The sequence below is a fragment of the Microdochium trichocladiopsis genome, assembly GCF_020744255.1.
Source record: "Microdochium trichocladiopsis strain MPI-CAGE-CH-0230 chromosome Unknown B0I36scaffold_2, whole genome shotgun sequence".
Classification (NCBI taxonomy): Eukaryota; Fungi; Ascomycota; class Sordariomycetes; order Xylariales; family Microdochiaceae; genus Microdochium; species Microdochium trichocladiopsis.
In genome coordinates this window covers 3,076,862-3,092,161 of record NW_025763545.1, presented here as the reverse complement: position 1 = coordinate 3,092,161, position 15,300 = coordinate 3,076,862, and the positions used below count along the sequence as shown (strand labels likewise).

Below are 15,300 nucleotides of genomic sequence, written 5' to 3'. Positions count from 1 at the left end.
GACCAATGCCGAAGAGACTTCAGACGTTGGGTCACCTTCCTTGCGCAGATTGGCGGACGATTGGATCTGATCTGGAGGCTCTGAGGGGGCCACGCCGACGTGTGGCAAGCTGGCACCAGGAGCTCGGCCAGTCACAGGGTGCACTTGGGCATCCACCATTGAATGGCAGCAGGGCAGGGCAGGGCGCCTGCGCGGTGCAGATGCTGAAACACAAGGGCCCAACGCTGTTCCCGCTATCCGCCGCGCTGCCGCTGGTGGGAAAAGGGAGCGATCAGGGGTCGTTCATCATTGTCTCTGACCCAGTTTGTTCCCAGGTTGGCCCTTTGCGCAGCCGACGAGGCTAGACAAGCCAGTTCGTGCCCTTCTCTTTGGCGATACGCAGCAATACGTCGTCCAGAGTGAGGTCGAGCCATTCATACATGCCCTCTGTGAAGCCCTCTGCTTTCTTTTTGGTCGGTGCTGTGCGGTTTGACACAGTTTGATGCTTTTCCTGGCTCGCGTCCGGCACGAATCCAGGGACGCACCCACACCCACTTGCTGCCGCCGGCTGCTTTGACCCCGGCCAATCTAAGACCGCTGCGCCTGCTCCTCGAATTTTCTGGCTCGAGCTTCCAGCAGCCAGTGCGGCCCTGCTGTGTATTGGCTGTGCGATGCGGTGCTCCATTGCGCCCAGGTCCACCACTGCGTCCTCAGGCACGCACTGCTTCCGAGAGAACCACTTCCCACCTCGACCTCCCTCCTCTGTCCACCACACCACCCACAAGAGGCCACCTGCCCATCGCAAGCCCACGGCTTCCAACTTTCGCGTGCTCAAGACTCCTTTGAGGTCAGCCGGCTACTGCAGGAGCAATCTTTCTTCTCTCGTCGACACGCTTTCGCCGTCGCTCGCGAGGCACCATTTTTTGGATTATTTTCCTTGTTGAACCCAGCCCCTACCAACAAAGCCCCTTTGACCCCCGATCGAGACGACCTGGAGCTCTCCACCGTCAGCATCCTGAGCGCAACCCTTCACCGACTTGTGTCTTTCGGGCCTGCCAGTCAGAGAAACATTCGATCAAATCGATCAACGAGCATTGCGCTGCCCATCCGCAGCGGTTGCCCACATCGACGAACTGTCAACCATACCTTTCCCAGCCGTCGTATCCGGCGAGTCCTGCCCCCAGCGCAGATCGTCACCTCATTCATTATCATCACGCATACAGGCCCACGCTACCTTTCCAACCATCATCTCGACGCAATTCGAGGTTCACCCTTCTGTTCCTCTGCCAGCTGAACAAATAAAAGCCCAAAATGAACAGGAACAGCACCCCTGAGGCGGGGGCCGTCTCCTCTCTGCGGCCCCCTAGATCCGTTGGTGTCACCGCCAGCAACCACCCTCTCCGAGCTTCGGCGGACGTAGCCGCCCTGTCCAGCTCTGCTGCTGCAAGCCGTATACGCCCTTCGTCGGACTTCTACGGCCAGCAGGGCCAAGGCCAGGGTGCCGACTCTGATCCCCAGGACAAGATGACCCAGCAATGGATCGCCGATATTGACCAGTACGAGACCACTCTCGAGGAGATGGCCGCTGCTACTCTGGACCAGGACTTCAAGGACGAGCTCAGTGCTATTGAACAGTGGTTCCGAGTCCTCTCCGAGGCAGAGCGTACTGCTGCGCTCTACGCTCTGTTGCAGCAGACCACCCAGGTCCAGATCCGCTTCTTTATCCAGGTCCTTCAGCAGATGGGCAAGAACCATCCCATGTCGGGCGTTCTGTCTCCTGCTACTTTTGACAAGGGTAACACTCCACACAATCACCATTGCACACATAGGATACTGGCCCAGCTAACCTGGCTACCCCTCCTCTAGATCCCATGTCGAACCGCCTCAGCGATGCCATGAACAAGCTCAATGTCTCGTCCAACAGAAACTCTCTTGCTCAGCCACCGGCTTCCGCGAAGAGGCAGTCGGGTCTCGACCAGGGCACCATCAATGCCATGTTCCCCGACGCAGCCGCGGCCATTGCCACGGAGAAAGCCAAGTTCACGCAGAAGACTGGTGCCCAGCCGCCATCGAACCGCAACAGCACTGCCGTCGACCACCGCAGCTCCATGGCTACAGGCATCTCTGGATCTGGCGAGGGCTTGGACTCAGCCTCCCAGAACCCCACTTCGCCGTGGAACAACGAGCAGAGCTCGTCCCAGGCCAAGCCAGCTGCGGCAGGACAGCCTCCCATGGGGCAGTTTGTTCAGCCACCGCCCTCGGGTGGCGGTCTGCGTTCCCCGCGGCCTCCTCAGCTTGGCGGTATCCAGAACACCACGCTCAACTTGCCCGACAAGTCTGGGGTCGATATGCCCTTGCTCTCTCCGTATGCTGCTGGTTCCAGTGGTAACTGGGCTTCAATGGTCAACACGCCCATGGTGCCCAACTTCAACCAGAATAACCAGGCAGACATGGTTGCCAACGCTACCGCCATGAAGCTCGCCGCACTCTCCACCGTTAACAACCGCTTCGCTCTTGACGACGTTCGCAAGTACCGCCGAGCTCGGTCCAACGACCCGGCCGGCCACAACCAGTTGCCCATGTCCCCTGGCCCAGGTGCGACAAACTTCGCTGGTGCCAATATTGTCATGGTCAATGAGCATGGGCAGGTCTTGAATCGCGATCAGATGCTTGCTCTGCAGAGCCAGCAGGCCATGGGTGGCTTCGCGCAAAACCGATCCCGCCCGAACTCGCCAGGCATTGCCATGCACTCTGCGCTGAGCCCCATGGGTGCGTTCGCGTCGCCCCAGGCGAACGGCTTCCTGAGTGCATATGATGGCCAGAACCCCTTGCTCACTGGTGGGCTTGGGGGTATCGGCATGGGGCAGCTAGGGCTTCCCAATGAGGGCTACCTCTCAGACCACTCGGAGATCAACAGGGGACGGTCGCCTAGAGGTCGCCGTGGCAGCTCGAAGCCCCCGGAGGATCCTACCGACCCCAGCCTCCTCCAGGATATCCCAGCTTGGCTGCGCAGCCTTCGTCTGCACAAGTACACTGATAACCTCAAGGACATGAAGTGGACGGATCTGGTCGAGCTGGACGACAAGGCTCTGGAGGATCGCGGCGTCAATGCGCTGGGCGCGCGCAGAAAGATGTTGAAGGTGTTTGAACAGGTTCGAGGTATGTGATCGCCGCCCACATTGTATGGTTCAGCCCCTTTGTGCCGCACATGTAACGCTGACCACGACGCCCGCATACAGAGGCCAAAGCAGACGGCAAACTGGCTTAGCCGCTGCACTAATAGGACGGCGAGCCTCGAGCTAGGCTTGGGCTCGCCTGTCTGGCAATTCTTTTGCTCACTTTGTGCGACATCTACTACAAGAGACTTCCTGGCAGAAGCTTCAAACTAAGACTTAATTGTCAGCCTCGGGACAGGGATCTAGGGTTGCATGTAAGGAGAGACGATTGCATAGTGTTACTGGAAGCGTTTGAAGCAGAGCCTTGCGCGCGGCAAAAAATATTAGACTAGGCTTTTTTATTTCATCTTTTTGTAATGTTCGACGAAACACGACATGTTGTTGGAGGTAGGCGGCAGCATGCGCACTGGGTGTCTGTTGTCCTCGGGGCGACACGGCATGGCGGCATGGTGCAGGTAGCATCATACACAATGGGAGCATAGCATAGCGACGGACAAAAGAGACAATGTAGTGTGACGACTGAGAGTGCCTGGACGTGGACTGGGTCTTCTGCTCGTATTGCTGTGTACTCCGCTCGTGCCGGAACCTTGTCTGCCAAGCTGCAAATTTCAAAGGTCTCCTGTGTGAATGATACTCTGTTCGCCGACTCCAAATGTCGTAGGACTTGGGTCACAGAAGGCACTTTAAGACTTTGGCCTCACGTCTCTGGGTGGAGTCAGCACCGCGAGGCGGGTGGGGCGCCCGCCGAACGAAGACCTGCCGCTTGCTGCATCTCGGCGGAGCACCTGCAGATGTCCATGCGTCCAGTCTTTTTCTTCCACTTCCGCGTGTAAGTGAGTGATGACAACAGCAACCAAGACACCACAAGCCGCGATGCGTTGATGACAAACAGGTGGCCTGACCGATATCAGTGAGGCGTTTGAAGTGCCTCCTTCCCTAAGGATCCACCCTCAGATACACCACTGACGACTGGAAGATTCGACGCATGCTGCCCGGTCTCTACAGAACTGTAGAGGCGCAATCGAGGGCGCTGCAGAGTTCGAGATGCTGGACCGACCCCAGCTGGGGCATTGTACCGATTGCTAAACTGTGGGTGGAAACATACTTGTGCTCTTGATGGCCTGATGACCCGCAGTATCTCACCATGGACTCCTGGTCATTCTCCGGAGTCGGCCAGTCTGGCGAGCAGGCAGGCGACGCATCCGCATCCGCATCAGCAATGTTGCCACACACGAACACAGATGCAAGACGCAACATACACGACGATGATATTCCCGTGGACCCCGCACTGCAGCCAGGCCTGCCGGCGCCGGGCAACCAGGACGCCATGCAGACTGATCCGCTGCTCGAGCTGATGCAGGCCCAGCTCGCCGAGGAGCAGAATGCGGCCCAGGCCGGTGGACTTGGTGACCATGGCCACGAGGGCATGTACGATGTTGGGCAAGATGTCCCCTTGGGTCTTGGGCCTGTTCCGCGAAGGCGAGGTCGTGGCGGGGCATATGGCGGCCGCTCGTCACGAGGTGGCCGCAGTGCCGGACGTGGTGACGGCGCGACGTCCATAGACGCAACGGTCCGCGTGGTGAAGAAGCGCGGCCCTCGCAAGGCAGCCGAGCCGACTGGAGACATCAAGCTGCGCCTCAACACGGCATCGACGCTGTACCTCGAGGGCCGCGTCGACGAGGCAATCGAGATAGTCGAGGACGCGATCCGCATCAACGCCGAGATCCACCGCGCCTGGGTGCTGCTCGCGCAGCTCTTTGAGGAGCGCGGCGACTACCGCAAGGGCCTGACGGCACGCATCTGGGCGTGCCAGCTCGAGCCGAAGAATTTCGACCAGTGGCTAGAGTGCGCACAACGCGCGATCGAGCTGCGCGAGGACTTCCCCGACGACGCAGATGAGATCACAAAGCAGGCCATCCAGTGCTACTCGGGCGTGCTCAAGGGCGATGTCAACCACCGCGGGGCACGCTATGGGCGCGCTGCCCTCACCATGGAGCGCGGCGGCATCAAGGGTGCGTGCCGCGATTACGAGTTCCTGGTCAAGCGAGATTTCACAGATCTTTACGCGTTGCGGAGTTGGGCAGAGACTGCAGTCTTGCTGGCGGAGTCGAGCAGGGCAAGCGTCGCGCGCAAGTACGAGGCCGTCATTGAGGACGTCATTGCGTCGTATCGCCAGGCAATTACGCACTATCGGCAGTCGGGCTTCGAGCAGGTCAACGCTTTCGACTGGGAAAGCCTTACCGTGCTGGTCGAGCTGCTCATCTACGTCAAGAAGTTCGCCGAGGCTGCTTACGAGCTCAAGTTCCTTTCGCGCTGGCTGCTGCAGCGCGACGACGAGACGTTCTGGGACGACTGGCCGGACGATGATCGGGAATGGGACGAGGACAATACACGGAGGATCGCCGTGGAAGGCTTTCAGCCTGGACGGCATCCGATATCATCCTATGGTGCTGGACTGCCACTTTCGCTAAGGACGAAGCTTGCGGTGATACGCTTAGAGTTGCGCCACGAGGAAGAGGCCACGGTGAGCAATCAACGTCATACCTAACTATTGATACGCAGAGACGAGCAGAGACTGATCCAATTTTGATACACAGCGACATCTTCAATGGCTAGATCCGTTCGGCTCCAATGCCATGGAGCTCTTTTCCCAACACTCGCACCTCCTGGTCGAGATAGCGGGGACGTTGTACGAGGTCGGCAAGATCCAGATGGCACTGCAGTACTACGAGCCGCTCCTGAACAACCCCGAGAATCTCGACGGCCGCTCCATGTATCGTGCTGGCAAGTGCTTCCTGGAGATCAACGATAATCGTCGCGCGGAAGAGTGCTTCGCAGCAGCAATCGAGTCAGATGAGAGCAACGACCAGGCGTCTATCGATGCCCGCTATGAGCTGGCCAAGATGTACGAGGCTGTGCGCGAGGAGAGGGAGGCGTTGATCTTGGTCACAGAAGCTATGAACATGGCCCAAGCGCGGGATGCCGACTACGAAGACGACGGCCAGGATGATGATGACGAAGACGACGACGACGATGACGAGAACGGCGACAGGGAAAGGCGTGCACGAAAGAGGAAGGCAAAGAAGACGCACCAAGTCAGACAAGCGACGAGAAGACTTGGTGGCGAGAAGCCTAAACCTAGGGCACGCCGGCTGCCGGGAGCTTCTGCAGGAGGTGCGACTAAGAGACACCGCCCGCGTGTGTTTGCGCGCCGCGAAGAGCTCGAGAGGGAGCAGCTGCTCAGATCGGCGGAGTTGGCCGAGAAGTGGCGGATCGTGCGCGAGTGTCGCGAGCAGTTTGGCTCGAGCAGACCAACGGGCCCGCCCGCGCCGCTCATGGCGGCTGCACGCGAGTTGATTGAGGATTTTCAGTCGAACAAGCAGTTTTACTCGTGGGAGCGATATCTCGGCCACATTGGCTTGAAGCAGGATGACCGGAAGGGCGTGACCAAGAGCACGAATCTCATGGAGATGGCGGAACGGTTATCCCACAGTGAGTACCCATAACTGTCCCCCCTTTGCAGTTGGGTGTGGGGAGTATAGAAGTTGACCGTATCCGTAGCACTGGATCCAGAGTCAGAGAATGCGTCTAGGCCACTCGGGGATCGCGTAGGCTTTGCCTACCGAGGTGTGCCTTTCAACGAGTGGCTAGACTTGTTCTTGGAGTATGCCACGGGACTCGCACACGCCGGCAAGTATCAGCAGGCGTATAGTGTCTGCGAGTCGGCTCGAGATGCCGTCATGTTTTCGAACTCAAAGGATGACCTCTTTGTCATCCACGTAGCATGGGCAGGTAAGAACCGGTAGCTCTCCTTCTTCACAAAAATAAACGGCACCACTAACTATAAGTTCCCACTCCACAGCCTGCGCACTCCGTGCACGAGACGAAGAGACCTGCGTGGCTATTGCCCGATATTTCATGCGCAACAACCAATTCGACACGGACCCATTCCGGCTATTCTCGGCCGTGTCGCGCCTGTGTCCATCGCCGGCGTCTTGGTACGCCTCGGGCCCTGTCCAGAAGTACATGCTGCGGCAGATCAAAATGATGGATCGAGCCGTGTCCGGTGGGAAACTGAATCCCAAATGGAGCCACAACAGAAGCAATGACAACGATGATGGTGGTGACGGCCAGAGGTCGTATCCCAGCAAGGAACTCGACGTCACGCTGCTGACCCTATATGGTCACGTCCTGTTCATTTCGAACAGCTTTACTTACGCATTGAGTATGGCCCACCCGTTCACTCACTTCCTGACTCAACAGCGTAGAAGGACATTCTCCTTTGCTTTTCCGCCTTAGCTTGTGGAGACAAAAGACAGACCCTCTCTGACCGTTGTGCGTTTACACGAGCAGATTATTTCCAGCGTGCCTATGCCGTCGACCCGAACAACCCAATGATCATCCTCAGCATAGGCCAGTGCTACGTGCACTACGCGCTCAAGCGCCAGTCCGAGAACCGACAGTACATTATCGCGCAGGGCTTCATGTTCCTGCATCAGTACTACGACATGCGCACAAAGCCCTCGTCGTCGTCGTCACCGGGCTCCAAGGAAGCGACCCCCGCACAGCGCCAGGAGGCACACTACAACCTCGCCAGAACATACCACGCCGTGGGACTGCCGCACCTGGCGGTCGAGTACTACCTCCGCGTGCTGCGCGATGTGCCCCCTCCCCCGGCCACGCCTGCTGCTCGAGAAGGAGAGGACGGAGGAGGAGCAGCAGCAGATATCATGGGCACGGCCGACCTGTCCAAGGAGGCTGCGTTCAACTTGCAGCAGATCTGCTTCGTGGGTGGAGACCTGCAGGGGATGCGGGAGATTGGAGAGAAGTATCTCGCTCTGTAGAGACCTTCTGGAAAAACGGATAGGCAGATAGAGAGACGTCTATAGTCATCCGGCGCCGCCATCGAGCTCCTCGTTCCCAAAAAGAATAATAAGAATGATGGAAAAGTTCTCCCTGATTCACATGTTTTGCATTGTACGAGAAGACGGCATTCTTTGCGGCCGCGGGACCCTTTCCCGGCGGTAATGCGAGCGTAGTTGGTCTCCGGTGTCGAGATACATGTGTATGAAGATTTTAAAGACGAAAGCAACACTGGGAGTGTAACGGCACACCAGAGACATGGCCAAAACATAAAATGAATCACACAGTACAAATCACAAAAAGGATGGTCGCAACAAGTGTCTTCGAGCGCATACAAGTCGTTCCATTGATGTAACGCAAGTTTCGGGCCTTGGAAGATCGGAAGACCATCAAGTTCCTGCCATGGCTACCGTGCGAAACAAACGCAGATGTCATGATTCTCGTCGTCCCGGCCCTGCCCTGTCCTGTCCTGTCATGCTCACACGAGCTGCCTCTACTTTCCAGCTCGCGTGCTGCCTGCACGAGGAACGAGACCGCCCAGAGCAATGGGAGCATGATAGGAAGCAATTGGTTGGAAGCCCCTGGAGGAAGAATACGGCGTTAGTAAAAGTAGGAAACAGAGTTCGCCTGCTAGCTAGCTGCGCCCGGAAAAGGGTGCGAGGCAAGAAACGTTGGGGGAGGTGCTATGTAATTCAAAAACTCACTTTGTCAAGTCAAATCCGCCCTCCTCCTCCTCCTCAACCTCTGGCTCATCCAGATCGGGGGCTGCGGCACTTGTCGTCTCATGAGTCTGGGCACGCATCGATCTCGTCGGGCTCGCCACTGGTGACTGCCGATCCCCAGGCACTGGCGGTGGACTACTGCACTCTGGCAGCAGCCTCGATGGCTTTGACGGGCTGATATTGAATTTGAGTGGTGTGCTGTTGATGTCTGCGTACCGCCAGAACGGCGCCGGTGAGCTGGTCGGCATGTGCTGGCTCGGTCTTTGCGCGGTGCTTGGCGGTGCAAGCCGGGGATGGACGCGCAGGGGCGCGGGCGTGACGAATGAGGCTCCATCCTCAGGCTGATATGAAGATGACAGCGTTGGAGGGGATCGCGCTAGGTTGTCAGAAGGAAATGAGCTGGAAGCACCCAACGGCTTGCGCGCGCGAGGTAGCGGGCTGCCATCTTGGAAACTCCCTGGGCCCGAAGGAAGCAGCTTGCGGTCCGGGGTCATCTGCGCAGCATTGTAGGAGGAAGTTGGCGGCGTGGACCTCGTTGGCGAGCCCTTGCGCTTACGAGCCGAGATGGTCTCCCGTGCTATGGTGTCTCTCAGCGCAGATGCGGCCTGTCCGGCCTGGCTGGGGGAAGACGGCGCAGATGAGCCCCGGTGACCACCACGTCCGCCCTTGTACGCAACGCGGAACATCTCCTCCTTAGCCTCGGGGACAATCTCCCATTTCATGCCCTTGCCAGGCTCATCTGTCGACCTGGGGGCCTTGGAGAAGGATTTGTTCAGAGACAGATTGTGTCGAATGGAGTTCTGTCACGTACACAAGTTAGCTTGACTGGCGGCACGATCTCGCGTACAAGCCCCTGGGCGTGAGTCTACTTACCTGCCATCCTCCTGCTGGCTGTGCTCTGTAGTAAGCATAGTTACTGGTGATGTATTGGTATACACCGGCGAGGTTGAGCTTGTGTTCCGCAGTAGCCATGATCGCCTGTGTGATCATTTGCGCGTAGCTGAAATGTGGCTTGATGTGCTTGTTCTCGTCCTTGCTCAAGTCCACGTCGTTCTGGTTCATGATCATCGAGGCCGAGCCATTGTGGGCCGGAGTCCTGAATGCTGAGCTCGGAGCTGCCCGTTTGCTTGAAGGTGGAGTGCCGACGCGTTTGTAGTCGGGTGGCGCGGGTGCGATGGGCTGTGGAAACGACGATGCCTGCTCACGGGAAGAACTTGGCCGAGCAGGCGCATGAGTCGACGAGGATGACGACGGGAAATGCTGAGTAGGCACTGTCGAGGGCAGGGCCGTCCTGTGGTCATTATGGGCAGTCGCCGAGGAAGAAAGCAGAGGACTTTGCTGCGTCAAGCCCTTCTTCTCGTTCAGACGCTCCAGGTATGTTGGGTGGACGCGGATTGGCACAATATTGGTCGGCATGACAAACATCATCTCGAGACCCCCCACCTCGATCACCTCGCCGCTGCTGAGCGCGTGAGGCTCATCTTCCCGACGCAGAGGGTTGTTGTCAACCTTGACCCCGTTGCGGCCCTTGACCTGCAGAAACCAGCGCTCGGCGTCCGAGTCAAAGTAGATGACGGCAGTCTGGCGGGAGACGTGCTTGCCAGGGCCGAGGTCGATGTGGACAAACTCGGGGTCGTCGGGCGCGACAGTGGTGGCAGCGCCGGGCTCCGAGGTACGGCCAATGTTGATGGAGAGCGAGGTGATGAAGTAGGTCCAGTCGTGGGCGGCGATCTTTGCGTAGGCCTCGATCGACTCTGCGCGGGCCTCGTGGATGGCGTTTGAGTGGTCGATGCGAGCCTGGACCTGGCCAGCCTGTGCAAGGCGCTGTGTGACCTGGGCCACCAGGCGATCGTCGTCGTTGAGGTTGGCCGAGGTGTCGGCGAGGAGACTGGAGCCTTCCTCCTCTATGGGTTCCGATGTTGGTTCCTGGACCTGCCAAAGGCGCCAAGACGGTTAGTGATGCGTTGCATGGAAGCGGGGGACAAGCTTGCGTGTCGAGGCTGACCTTCTTCCTGCGCTTGGGCGGGCGGGAGGGGGAGGCTGTCTGGTCTGTCGGCGCCGGGCTAGGGCTGCTGTCGCGTACTTTGCGAGTGCGCTGGGAGCGCTTCGAGGAAGGCGGCATGGCTGCGGAAGCGTGTGTATCGTGCGCCGCAAGGGCGTTGGGTAGTGGGCGAGGTGCCGCAGGGTGGGTTGGTGGGAGAAGTGGATGGAGGACAGGGCGTGGTAGGATAGCTGGAGGAGAGATCGCGGACAGCTGGCCAGGGTGCCGTGATTGCTAGGGGCGCGAAGCGGTGGCCTGTTTGTGGTTGTGGTGGTTTGTGTGGTGAGGCTGGTGGTGATGGGTGGGTGTGGTGGTAAAGTGGTGGTGGACCAGCAAAGAATTCTAGAACGCGCATCGCACGCGCGTGAGCAGAGTGGGCGAGGGAGGCTGGCGGCAGGGGTGCTAAGTGCAGCCAGCCAGCCAGCCAGCCAGTGGGTACCTAGGTACGTTACGCAAGGGACTGGCTGGGCCACCGATCTGGTCACATCAGCCAGGCCAGCGTCTGTGTTGGTCACGGCAACAGGGCAGGACCCGCCCACGCATCATACATAGAGTTTTGTTAGACATGTAATCAGGGACGACGCCCGCCAAAACTGTGCCTGCGTGCCACCTGCGAGCCGCAAAACACGCAACGAGGCTGGCAATGCATGCACGACCTGGGCGTGGCTTGCGGCGCGTCTAGTGTCGCTCGCCCGACCAGAGCGAGCTGGCTGCATTGGATGAATCCAAGTGAAACACGGTGCTGCTTACCTCACCCATGCCCGCCCGTCAATGTCCCTTCACATGCCTGCTAGGCTGGGCTGGCTGGCCCCACACTGGCCACCTGCCACTTCCCAGCGCGCGCCTGCACGCACTCCCAGGGCTTCAAGGGCTTGCAAGCTTGCAGGCAGTCCGCTGTGTCGATCCGGCTGCCGCCAACGGCCAGGCCCGCCTACCTGCGGCTCCTGGAGGGGTCCATGCTGCAAATTCCCATCCTTCGTCGCCCCCAACCAGGAAAAAAAGGCCCCGATCACAGGCGCGCCCTACGCCGCTCGTCATTCTCTGCAAAAATTCAGCCATTCCCCATCCAGCTTGGACACTCGTCCTGACTGCTCTGCATACTTAGGAGGTCCTTAGTCCTCTCCGTCTCGTCTTCTCTCCTCCGTGACCCGTCATTGTCCTTCCCACATCTCGACACCCTCAACTTCTCAAGAGCTCGCCACTGTCTGTTGGATCGGTTGTTGAAACTCTTCACCTCGTCCTTTCTTTCCTGTCGTCCACACTCACATCTCGCACACCATGGCGGTCGAAACTTCCAACGGCACCAACGGCTCGGCCGAGACGGCTGGTCAGCTGCCGTTCCGCCTCCCGCTCCCTGCCACTGTCCACTCGGCCGAGGAGCTCATTGGCAACACCCCTCTGGTCCGCCTCAACAAAATCCCCCAGTCTCTCGGCATCACCGCCCAGGTCTACGCCAAGGTCGAGCTCTTCAACGCCGGTGGCTCCGTCAAGGACCGCATTGCCTACCGCATGATCACCGAGGCTGAGAAGAGCGGCCGCATCAAGCCCGGTGACACCCTCATCGAGCCCACCAGCGGCAACACCGGCATCGGTCTGGCCCTCGTTGGTGCCATCAAGGGCTACCGCACAATCATCACTCTCCCCGAGAAGATGTCCGCCGAGAAGGTCTCTGTCCTCAAGGCTCTCGGTGCCACAATCATCAGAACCCCTACGCAGGCCGCGTGGGATGCGCCCGAATCCCACATTGGCGTCGCCCGTCGCCTCGTCAAAGAGATCCCCAACGCACACATCCTCGACCAGTATGCCAATGTCGACAACCCGCTGGCTCACGAGTTTGGCACCGCTGAAGAGATCTGGGAGCAGACCGGTGGCAAGATCACCTGCCTCGTCGCCGGTGCAGGCACTGGTGGCACCATCTCCGGTATCAGCAAGGGCCTGCGGAAACACAATGCTGACATCAAGATCGTCGCCGCCGACCCCCACGGCAGCATCCTCGCCGTTCCCGAGTCGCTCAACGACGACCACCGCGATGAGTCCTACAAGGTCGAGGGCATTGGCTACGACTTCATCCCCGAGGTTCTCAGCAGGGACCTGGTCGACAAGTGGTACAAGACGGACGATCGGGAATCGTTTGCTCTCGCCAGGAGGCTCATTGCCGAGGAAGGCCTGCTCGTCGGCGGGAGCTCCGGTAGCGCCATGGCTGCGGCCATCCGCGCCGTCAAGGACCTCAACCTTGGCAAGGACGACGTCGTCGTTGTGGTCCTACCCGACAGCATCCGCAGCTACCTCTCCAAGTTCGCTGACGACGACTGGCTCGCGGCCAACGATCTCCTCCCTGTGCCCGACGAGGCTGTCAAGGAGGCTGTTGCAAAGGACACCGCCAAGGAAGTGCCCAACAGCAACCCCTACAGCGGCGCTACGATCCGCTCACTGCGCCTCAAGCCCGTCATCTCCGTCACATCCAGCACCCCGTGCTCCGAGGCTGTCGAGACCATGCGTGACAAGGGCTTCGATCAGCTCCCTGTTCTTGCCGCACCAGGTGGCAAGCTCGTTGGTCTGGTCACTCTTGGAAATGTCCTGAGCTACCTGTCACGCGGCAAGGCCACCAAGCAAACGACCGTGGGCGATGTCATGTTTGACTTTGGCCGCATGGACGAGGTTGTCACAGATCCCCGGGAGGGCAAGGGCATCAAGAGGCGGAAGTTTGTCGAAATCACCCTGGACACGCCCTTGACTGAGCTCAGCAATTTCTTTGAGTGGAACAGCGCGGCGGTCGTGACCGAGCCCGCCAACGATGGCGACGATAAAAGCAAGGTCCTCAGCAAGCCGGTGGCCATCGTCACCAAGGTCGATCTGCTGACCTGGATGGTTAAGCAGATGAAGGCATAAGTAATTAGAGATGGCATTGGGCGTTCGCATACAGCCAGCAAGGGAACGATTTCATGTAGATTTGGAGCGACTTCAACACACCTAAACTGGACACAGAGCCAGTGGCTGCATTTTAGAGTTGGCGCAGGCGTTTTGTTGGGATACATATATACGTTTGACTTTGGTACATACCATATGTTTCCTCTTGTTTCTCTACCTGTATTTGGGAAACAGCTCGTGTACTCTGGATACACACGGGTAAGAGACTCAACATCTCTCATGGACCAAATTAGTGTGGAATGGCAGCAATCTGAATAACAGCTCAAGGGCCTTTTGAGGCTTGCCCTATGCTGCACGGCACGTCGCACAATAGCCCTGACTGAGAACAGCGTATTCTGAGATGTAAAAGTGTCTTGGCATGCCAGGACCCGGGGGCATCCTTGACAACATTCTCAACACTGCCAGGCAGCCCAGTCGCCCAGCTTCCATTCTGGCATCGTCGAAACGTGAACAATATACGTGGTTTTTTTATTGATCTATACATTACATGCTTTTGCTGGATTGCTTCCTGCCATCTTTTCAAAGACTAGCCCTGTCCGAGGCGTGTGTATACCTTGACGACCTGACCACTCACAGATCAAGATCACGATCAGACCAGACCAAGAATCAGATGCGCTCGGCGATCCACTCCCACCACTTATCCACCTTGCCCTCGAGGACGCTCCCCGCGACCACCTCGACCTCGATGTCGAACTCGCGCATCTGGGCGAACGTGAACTTTTCGGTGCCGTACGCGCCGAGCCAGGCGTCGTTCTCCTCGGAGCCAATGTCGTCGACGCCGACGCCCGAGTCGAGCATGCCCTTGCTGCGGAACGAGCGGACGCGAGTGATCTCGGCCTCGAGGCTGCTGCGCACCAGGGAGGCGGGCATCGCGGTGAAGAGGTCGGCCTTGTTGGCGGCCACGAGCAACGGGATCGGGCGAGGGGCGCGCGAGGATGACGAGGACGAGGCGGCGCGCTTCTGCAGGGCGAGGAGCACGTCGTAGAGGTATGCGGCGGCCGGGGCGAGGAGGTCGTCGAGGGTGGCGGCGTCGACCACGTAGACTATTCCCCGGAGGGAGGTCGCGGAGGATGCGGATGCGGACGACGAAGAGGCAGTGCTCTTGCTGCTGGCTGCCGCGATCGGGGCGAGGGCCTGGTTGCGCAGCTTGGGGTGGCCGGGGCTGTCGAGCAGGAGGAACTTCTTGTGGGAGCCGGGGGCGTCATCGCGTGCGGAGTCGCGGTAGTTGAGCGGCGCGGAGCCGGCCTCGGACGAGACGGTGAGCTCGACCGAGTGCGGTACCTGCGAGGTGTGGGTGGCGGCGGAGCCCGCGTCGCCGCGCTCGAGGAGCGTGAGGAGCGCGGTCTTTCCGGCGTTGGGGGGCCGACGAGGAGGATCGAGGGCAGCGAGGTGTACGGCGTCGAGCGGGTGATGAAGAGGTGGAGGAGGATTGGCACGAGCAGGACGATGAGGCCGCCGGCGATGAAGACGGTTTTGGAGGGCGTGAGGAGGAACTCGAGGACCTCTGTGAAGGTGGCCATAATGGCGGCGGCGGCGGCGGCGGCGGCGGCGGTCGAGGGCGGTGCTGATGTGTGTCCCAAGCACCAAAGGC

At 59.2% G+C, this 15,300-nt stretch overlaps 5 protein-coding genes across 5 annotated transcripts; 3 read left to right on the top strand and 2 right to left on the bottom strand.

Moving 5' to 3' along the window:
* Window positions 1-1,290: 1,290 nt before the first annotated feature.
* B0I36DRAFT_237473 (uncharacterized protein) lies at window positions 1,291-3,146 on the top strand (the record flags this gene model as incomplete). Its single annotated transcript, XM_046149538.1, has 2 exons — window positions 1,291-1,774; window positions 1,846-3,146. The coding sequence occupies 2 exons, from the start codon at window positions 1,291-1,293 to the stop codon at window positions 3,144-3,146; spliced, it is 1,785 nt and encodes a 594-aa protein (XP_046017157.1).
* A 1,435-nt stretch (window positions 3,147-4,581) lies between these two features.
* Window positions 4,582-7,999, top strand: B0I36DRAFT_236960 (uncharacterized protein; the record flags this gene model as incomplete). The annotated part of the gene is made up of 5 exons (XM_046149504.1): window positions 4,582-5,679; window positions 5,753-6,647; window positions 6,717-6,947; window positions 7,018-7,380; window positions 7,509-7,999. The coding sequence occupies 5 exons, from the start codon at window positions 4,582-4,584 to the stop codon at window positions 7,997-7,999; spliced, it is 3,078 nt and encodes a 1,025-aa protein (XP_046017156.1).
* A 108-nt stretch (window positions 8,000-8,107) lies between these two features.
* On the bottom strand, window positions 8,108-11,263 carry B0I36DRAFT_381118 (forkhead box protein K2). Its single transcript, XM_046160843.1, has 4 exons — window positions 10,746-11,263; window positions 9,614-10,672; window positions 8,723-9,540; window positions 8,108-8,599 (listed from the first exon to the last, which is right to left on the bottom strand). The coding sequence occupies exons 1-4, from the start codon at window positions 10,860-10,862 to the stop codon at window positions 8,512-8,514; spliced, it is 2,082 nt and encodes a 693-aa protein (XP_046017155.1). The 5' UTR covers window positions 10,863-11,263; the 3' UTR covers window positions 8,108-8,511.
* A 507-nt stretch (window positions 11,264-11,770) lies between these two features.
* B0I36DRAFT_315358 (cystathionine beta-synthase-like protein) lies at window positions 11,771-14,143 on the top strand. Its single transcript, XM_046152873.1, has one exon. It carries the CDS (start codon window positions 12,060-12,062, stop codon window positions 13,668-13,670), a length of 1,611 nt encoding a protein of 536 aa, XP_046017154.1. The 5' UTR covers window positions 11,771-12,059; the 3' UTR covers window positions 13,671-14,143.
* B0I36DRAFT_315357 (signal recognition particle receptor beta subunit-domain-containing protein) lies at window positions 14,144-15,261 on the bottom strand. The gene is made up of 2 exons (XM_046152872.1): window positions 15,077-15,261; window positions 14,144-15,053 (listed from the first exon to the last, which is right to left on the bottom strand). The coding sequence occupies exons 1-2, from the start codon at window positions 15,227-15,229 to the stop codon at window positions 14,316-14,318; spliced, it is 891 nt and encodes a 296-aa protein (XP_046017153.1). The 5' UTR covers window positions 15,230-15,261; the 3' UTR covers window positions 14,144-14,315.
* Between the last annotated feature and the right edge of the window lie 39 nt (window positions 15,262-15,300).